Here is an 8389-nt window from a genome sequence, read left to right as displayed (position 1 = left end):
GCCCGAGGGGGCGGGAGAGGGTCCGGCCCACGCTGCACCTGGGCTGGGACTGGTCCCGCCAGCGCAGGGTAGCAGGAAGCTCTCCACACACTCACCTTACCTGGGCTAGGACTGGGTCTTGGAATACTTTTTAACAAAAGTTTCGTCAGCAAACAGCTTTTCTGCCATACAATGAACACCTTTGCTTCATTAGTGTTCTCTGGCACTTTTCCCCCCTAGCTTTTAAGATTAGTGTGTATAAGACAATAAGTAAACCTTGAGAATTTTAAGTAATTATAATGTGTACAATGGCTTATTCTTGTATTCTTCACTATAATTACAATGTTTCCTGAAGGACTCTGAGAACCAGGAGTTATTATTATTATTATTATTATTAGCTTCTAAAATTCTTTATTAAATCATAGTATTAAAATAATTAATTAATTGTCTTTTTGGGGCAGTGTCTCCCAATGCAGTTAAGGCTGGCCTGGAGCTCACTTTGTAGCCCAGGCTTGTCTCAAATTCACAACAATGTTTTGCTTCAGACTGCTGAGTGCTGGGATTACAGGCATGCACCAGCAGGCCCATCTAAAATTTATTTTTAAATTAAGTGTATTGGTATACTTTATTTTTATTTTATTGGTATACTTTAGATATAACTTATGATCACATTTATCATGGGAATTTGTGCCTGTACATGATATATTTTGATTCCTATTTTCCTCTCATTCCTCTCCCCTCTGTTGAAGTCCTTTCCCCCTCTTTATTCATGGAGCTTGTTTCTATTCTTACCCTTCCTTCCTTTCTCTTCCTCTCTCCCTCATTCTCCTTTCCTTTTGAACAGTTTGTACTTCACAATGTATATTCTACATTTTAGTTCTTATTTACACTTGCAGTGTCTCACATCAGAGAGAAACTACCATATTTACACATGTGTCTGATTTATTTCACTTAAAGAGTACAGTCTTAGTTTTAGTCTTTGGCAAGTGGAAAGCCAGTTTTGCTAAATCATTTATTGAAGCTTTTTTCCAGTGAATGTTTGCCTTTTTTGTTAAATATAAGGTGGCTGAGCTGAGTGTGTTTGGAGTTGTTTCTGCATCTTTTATTCTGTTCCCATGAACCGTAGATGTTTTATTTTTATTTTATTTTATTTTTTGTTTTTGCTTGTACCATGCTTTTTTTTTTTTTGTGGTACCGGGGATTAGACTCAGGACACTGCACTTGCCAGGCAAGTGCTTATTCTACTGAGCTATCTCCCTGGGCCCTGCCATGCTATTTTGATAGCAGTAACTTTATAGTATAATTTCAAGTCAGGATTGTGATATGCTTGGCCTTGCCTTTGTTGATCAGAATTGCTTTTGTACTTCTAGGTCTTCTCTGTATGAAAATAAATTTCAGGAATGTTTTTCTAGTTCTGTGAGATATACTAATGTTATTTTGGTTAGGTTGCATTAAATCTGTATGATAAATTTGGGAGTATGGCCATTTTAACTGTATTGGTTCTTCCTACCCAAAAGTAAGGGATATGTTTCCATTATCTGAGATCCTCTTCTATCTCCTTTTGCAGAATACTGTAATTTTCCATGTGGACATATTTTTTTGTATTTCTCTGATTCCTAAGTATTCTGTATTTTTTATGCTATTGCAGAAAGTGTGTTTTACCTAATTTCTTTCTTGCTGTGTTTATTATTTTTGTACAGGAATGCTACTGAGTTTTTGCTAACTTTTTAAATAGCTATGCAGCTGAATTTGGTTATTAAGTCTACAATCTGCTGGTGGAATTTTTTGGGTCTTCTATATAGAGTATTATGCCATCTGCAAATAATGATAATTTATTTCTTCCTTTCCTGTCTTTATTCCTTTCTGTTGTCTAATTGCTCTGTCTAATGTTGTAGAATTATATTGAATAGGAGAGTTAATAGTGGACATCATTGTCATGTTTCTGATTTTATACTAAAAGCGTTCAGTTGTTGACCATTTTGATGATGTTGATTGTTGGTTTGTCATAGACAGCTTTCAGCAGATTGAGGGAAAAAACATATAATTTTTGATAGGTTTGTTTATGAATGAGTGCTGGATTTTTGTCACACGCTGTTTTTTGAATCTATTGTATGATGATGGTGATCATATGGTTCTTGTCTTTAGCTCTGTTGATACGTCGTTGTATTTATTGATTTGTATTTGTTGAACTATCCCTGCATCCCTGGGATGAATCCTACTTGGTCATGGTGTATAAACTTCTTGGTGATTTGCTGTATTCTGTTCGTTAGTATCTTTTTGAGCATGTTTGCATCCATGTTCATTAGGGAGATTGACCTATAGTTTCTTTTTTTTTTTTTTTTTTGTTTTATTGACAAACAGATAGCTCTTTCTAGAAGATCTGTCAGTACTCTTTGTAGGGTTTGATTTTTTTCAATTAATTTATCAGGTTTTTTTTTTTTTTTTTTTTTTGGAAGTATCTTATCTTTCCGTTGATTTTACAAGTTTTTCAGTGTTCACCATTCTGGGTTAGAGGTTTTCTTTCTTTTTTCATTTTATATATTTGGTACACGGTCTTACTACACAGCTTGGACTTGTGATCTTCCTGTTTCTGCCTCCCCTGTGCTGGAATTACAGGTGTGTGCCACCACTCCTGGACTCATTCACCAGCCCACCCAGGGACAGAGCTGGCACAGCATGTGGGACCAGGGATTGAACCCTGGTCCCTGCGCTTGCCAAAGCAGGCACTTAGTCCAGTGAGCTATCTAGCTGGCCTGGAGGTTGTTTTCTTTCAGGACTGGAAATATTTTACTCCAAGCTGTCTTTTGCTTTAGAGTTTGTGTTGAGATGTCTGTTGTGATTCTGATGGGCTTTCCTTCGTAGATGATTTGTTTCTTTTCTCTGACAGATTTTAATATTCCATTCTTGTGTTGAATTTCTGGAATACTGATTATTATATGCCTTGGTATGCATTTATTTTGGTCATGACTAATCAGAATTCTGTATGCCTCACTTTATATGTATGTTGTATTTTTTCCCCACATTTGGGATGTTTTCTGCCATTACTTCTCTGACCAGGTTTTTAGTGGCACTTATGCCTTCTCTAACTTTCTCATATACTTGGATCAATCTTATGTTGTTCTTCTTTACATCATCTTTTAAGGTATTTTATTAATTTTTCATGGTCCCTTGTGATTTTTAAGATATCCTTTTTTTTTTTTTTTGGTACTAGGGATTAAACTCAGGAACCTGCACTTGCCAGGGAAGGGCTTATTCTATTGAGCTATCTCCGTGGCCCTAAGAGATCTTTTTTAGTGGTCATTCACTGCAATCTTGTCTTGTAGACCAGATGTTCTCTCTTTGTTTGTTCAATCAGTTGTGCATAGTTTCAGTGGCACTTTTAATCTTCTCGATACATGTTTGAATCTGTTACATAAATTCCATTTTTTTCTATGTTGGGTATTCATGGAAATGTCTTTTTCAGAGATGTCGTCTAGGTGTAGGTGGGTCTTGGTTTTTGTGTCTGCTCCAAGATTCTACCTTCCCAATTTATTAATGATGAGATGTTACTATTTGGCTCAGTATCCAGTCCTTTGTTACTGGACTATGGTGATGAGTTTGACCCCAAACAATCACAGTGTTGTCATACGAGGAAGAGCAACCGATAACAGGTTTCATGTTCTAGCTAAACTACTACAATTAGCAATAACAGCATCAAGCACATCATAGAAACTGATAAACTATGGTAAGTCTTAATTTGTTAGCTTTAACCATAGGGGCAATATCTACAGTAGTATATAACAAAATCCAGCATAAATCAGTAACTTGTGTGTGATCAGTTTATCTAGTAAAGTAATTTTACGCTGTGTGGGGAAATTAAAGAGGGTTAGGGGACAAAACAGGGATAAATGAAGAGAAATATAGTCAAAGAGAAATTGGAAGACAAAGGATGATCACCAAGCTTTGGGAAACAAGAAGAGGGCAAGAGAGAAGGAATGAAGGAGAAAGTAAAAGATTATTGAAGTGAACCAGAAAGACTAGTCACTGTGTTCACTCACATGAAGATACCATAATATCAAGAGAGATATATGAGGAAAGAGAGAAAGAGGATGAATAGAACATATATATATATATATATATATATATATATATATATATATCCAAATAATAACAACCACTATAGCCAGACAGAAAGAGGAAAATAAAATACACAAGAAGGGAAGAAAAAAATTTCTCTGGTGTCTAAATCAATTGTTGTATAACCAACCTTGCAGTAAGATTAGTGCTGGATTCAGAGCTGATCTTGGCCTCTGAATATGAGAACTGTAGTCTTAAGCCAGCAGGTTTCTGGATGACCCATCATATCTCCTTACTCTATTTGTCACTTTGTTGCTCTCCTCACTGTGGTGGCTCCCTCAGAGGTAGCCCAAAGCTTCTGTCAGTCCCCTGTACAGTTTGCCTGTCCTAGACTTGTATATCCTGCTGTGTTCCACTCCACTGGCTCCTCTCACATGCTTTCCTTCTTTCCCACCACCCTAGCCCAAGGCTACTGTCACTGCTGATCACAAGTGGAAAGAGAGCTGACTTCCCAGTCCAAGGGTCCTTGGGCTGCTGGTCACAGTGTGGGGGAGTGCTAATTTCCCACTCCTTGTCCCCTCCATCCTCCATCTTTGCCCTGCTGTTTGCAAGTTAGAGGGAATAGTGTCAGATCATAAGGTGGTTGTGCTGCTGGACTGGTTGCTGGGCTAGTCACAGAGCAGGGGAGTGCTAATTTCATCCTAGTTGTTCCCAGTGCTGTAGTCATAGTAGTGCTGTTGTCTGAGCCCCACTTTTGTGCAGGTCATAGGGCAGGAAGGTTGGTGGTGTTTTACTTGCTGTCCTCAATGCTACTGTTGGTCCGTAATCTTGTTGTCACTAGAAGTTCCAGTTAGCTCTTATGGTATGTGACAGAGAAAGGAAAGGAAAACAAAACAAAACAAAATGCTGGTGGTGCACTGGGGAGGGAGCAGTGAGTCATTCATCCTCGTGTGGCAGTAAAATATGTTGCCAGCTTGCAGTGTCCTCTCTTTGCAGGAGATCAAAAGATAAAGGGCCTTATATTTCAGATCCATCTTGTGTGGAGTGAATTTGCCACCACTTGCAGTCTCTCCATTTTTAAAAAACTCCCTGAGAATGACCATTGCTGCTCTGATCTCATAGGTGATACACATATAGGCAGCCCTATAGGCTGGATTATTGTTTCATAAAGTCTTATGCATGTTTTGTTTGATCTAAAATCTCCTATTTCAGGTTGGCATCAGGGTGTATATCCTTCTCTTTTTTTCTTTTATTTTGTTAATGTATTTGGTACAGGGTCTCACTATGCAGCTCCGACTTGTGATCCTCCTGTTTTCTGCCTCCCCAGTGCTGGGATTACAGGCGTGCACCACTATGCCTGGTCCTAGTAGCTGGCACGGCATGTGGTGCTGGGGATAAACCCCCAGTTCCTGTGCTCTTTCTTCTAAGTACCTGTGTTTTCAGTTGATTTTTTTCTGAAAAGCTCCAATATGATTCCTTCTCTATGCAGCCTTAATGAATCTTCCAAGACCTAGTCTTAATTAGTTGCAATTCATGCGCTTTATTTGGATCCTAATTCAAACAAATATAGTTACACTAATAAGCTGTTATAAAAAATTGTAGAAATGTGTTACTGTGTAGATTGTTTTTTCCTGTAGTGGGCATTGAACCCAAGTCTCATACTTGCTGAGCAAGCACTGCTCTGATTTATATTCCAGCCTTTTAAAAATTTTTATTTTTATTTTTATTTATTTATTTTTTCAAAATTTTATTGATAAACAGATAGCAATGAGACAGTTTCAAATCAAATCGGAAGTACAGTTTCAACAAATAATACACTGCATATATTCTTCTTAGTGGTTAATTGCTGTACAAGATGCGGACTTGAGATCCTAATTACAAACACCATTAGAACAAATCATTCTATTCATTAAGAGAATGCAACTATATATCTATCCTAACCACTTTGAATACACAGATACAAAATGGACATTCATCGGTATATTCCATTTGTTCTAAGTTCCATTATTGAATATTATAGGTGTGTAAACTCAGCAAAATATTCTAAAAGAGTCCAGTAGCCCATAATAGCATTGGGTCTTCTGTTTAACTGGAAATGTCAGAAATTATTGACCTGAGTCCCCCACAGTTCATCATAACAACATGGCTTTACTTCCTATATTTCGTCTTCATACTTTTCTGCTGGATGGTTAAGACCAAGGTAAAGCAGGACCTGTGCAACAAGAGTTGTAGCTTTTTGGTCATTATGTAGGGACTTAAAGTTCAACATATCAATACTTGATGAAAAATACATGTTCCTTATTATGCCTAAGATGTTTGAAATTCAGTGAGATAGTGAGGTTAAGCTTGATAGCCTAAATTGTTTGATAATAACAATAGCTTGTCTTCTGGATGGTTAACAACCTAAGTTTGCAGACCAAAATTAGAGAAAAAGGAGGGCTACAAGGAAAGCCAACATTTTGGCCCTAACCTTCTAAGGTCAATTTTTATTTATTTATTTATTTATTTATTTATTTTTTTGGCGGAACCGGGGATTGAACTCAGGCCCTTGCGCCTGCCAGGGAAGTGCTTATTCTACTGAGCCATCTCCCCGGCCCCAAAATTTTTATTTTGAGACACTCTTGCCAGGTTGTTAATGTTAATGTCCTCAAACTTGTGATCCTCGTGTCTCTGTCTCTTGAATGACTGAGGTCATTAGCATGCATCACTACATATATAACTTATGGCAGAATATTTGATGAAATTCCAGATGTGAAAGTGATATTATGTTTATTTTGTTTGTATATGGTGGTAGAGATTGAACCCAAAGCCTTGTGAATGCTAAGCAAGTACTCTACAGCAGAACTACATCCCTAGCCATGTTGTTATTTTTGAAAGCACCTTATCTTTTAGGAGGTACATGTTCAACTGTTATACATGAAATGATAGGATGTGTAGGATTTGTTTCACTGTAAACTGGATAGAGGGAAGGAGGTAGAGTGGATAGGAATATACATTTAAAAAGAACCTGGCATAGATCTTTAGTCCCAGCTTCTTAAGAGGCCTAGGCAAGATGATCCCTTGAGCCCATGAGTTAGAGGCTAGCTTGAGCAACATAATGAAACTCCACCTCGAAAAAGGAGAACATCAGTCAAATATTGATAATTACTGCAGTTCGGTAGGTGGGTACAGCAAGTTTGTTATGTTTTTCACATATATATATATATATATATATATATATTATGTAAAATGTATATGAAAGAATTGATAATTTAAGGAAATAATGGCTGCATTTTTACATGGTTTTATTTGCTTTGGATTTAAGACTTATTAAAAAGTCATAAATTTCTGGAGATTCATTTTAATCCTTTCACAGTTAAGAGAAGAATAGTAAAAACTAAGTATAACTTTACTTTTTACTGTTGTTGTTTTTTGTCTTTTTTGAGACAAGGTCTTTCTGTATAGTTTGCTGGCCTCAAACTTACTGTCAAGCCCAGACTGGTTTTGGACTCATGGTAATCCTCCTGCCTCAGCCTCCCAAGCACTGAGATTGTAGACATGTACCACCATGCCTGCTTTAATGTTACTCTTTTAAAAAATAAAGGGTAGGACCCGGGGAGATAGCTCAGTAGAATAAATGCTTGCCTGGCAAGTGCAAGGGCCTGAGTTCAATCTCCAGTTCCAACAATAAATGAATAGATAAATAGATAAATAAATGAATGGTAGATAGATCAGTGGCATAAGCGCCTGCCTGGCAAGTGTAAGTTCCCAAGTTTGATCCCCAGGCCACCAAAAAAAAAAAAAAAAAGGAAATGAAAGATAATAAGGAGTACTTATAGGATTTACTCTTTTTCTAATAAGGACTATTCTCTGTATTGTTTTTATTGTTGATCCTCCTAGGAATATATTCTGTACTTGTAGCACTGATGGCTGGCAAGGCAGAAGTAAGGTATAATCCTACTGTTATACAACCCCAGCTGATCTCAGAGTTCATCCGAGAACTTGGATTTGGTGCCACTGTGATAGAAACTGCTGAAGAAGGGGATGGTGTTCTGGAACTTGTTGTAAGTAAGAATTTTTGTATGATTAATAAAATGTCTAGAGAAAATTTGATGACAGTTTATAGAAGAGTTCTGAAGATAATTAAGGGATTTTATATACACACACGTGTCATATATATACATATACATGAAAATGGAAAATGGAAGGATATTAATTATAGTCTTCAAGTATGAAATATACCTGTCATAACTTATTATGAATAAAAAAATAAGAATTGGGTTTGAATGAATAAGTGAAAGTCAACTTTTAAAATGTTGTATGATTTCTATCTAGTGCCATGTAAAGAAACATATCTAGATGCACTACAGACTTA

General features: G+C 36.9%; 1 protein-coding gene across 1 annotated transcript in view; it reads left to right on the top strand.

The window, feature by feature from the left end:
* Atp7a (ATPase copper transporting alpha) overlaps nt 1-8389 on the top strand; it is a 173366-nt gene that overhangs the window by 103378 nt on the left and 61599 nt on the right. The window contains exon 6 of the mRNA XM_004648103.3: nt 7915-8078. Coding sequence (XP_004648160.1) covers nt 7915-8078 — 164 coding nt within the window. The remainder of the gene's footprint in view (nt 1-7914; nt 8079-8389) is intronic.

The sequence above is a fragment of the Octodon degus genome, unplaced genomic scaffold, assembly GCF_000260255.1.
Source record: "Octodon degus isolate 3935 unplaced genomic scaffold, OctDeg1.0 scaffold00353, whole genome shotgun sequence".
NCBI lineage: Eukaryota > Metazoa > Chordata > Mammalia > Rodentia > Octodontidae > Octodon > Octodon degus.
This window is presented reverse-complemented; position numbering and strand designations above follow the sequence as displayed.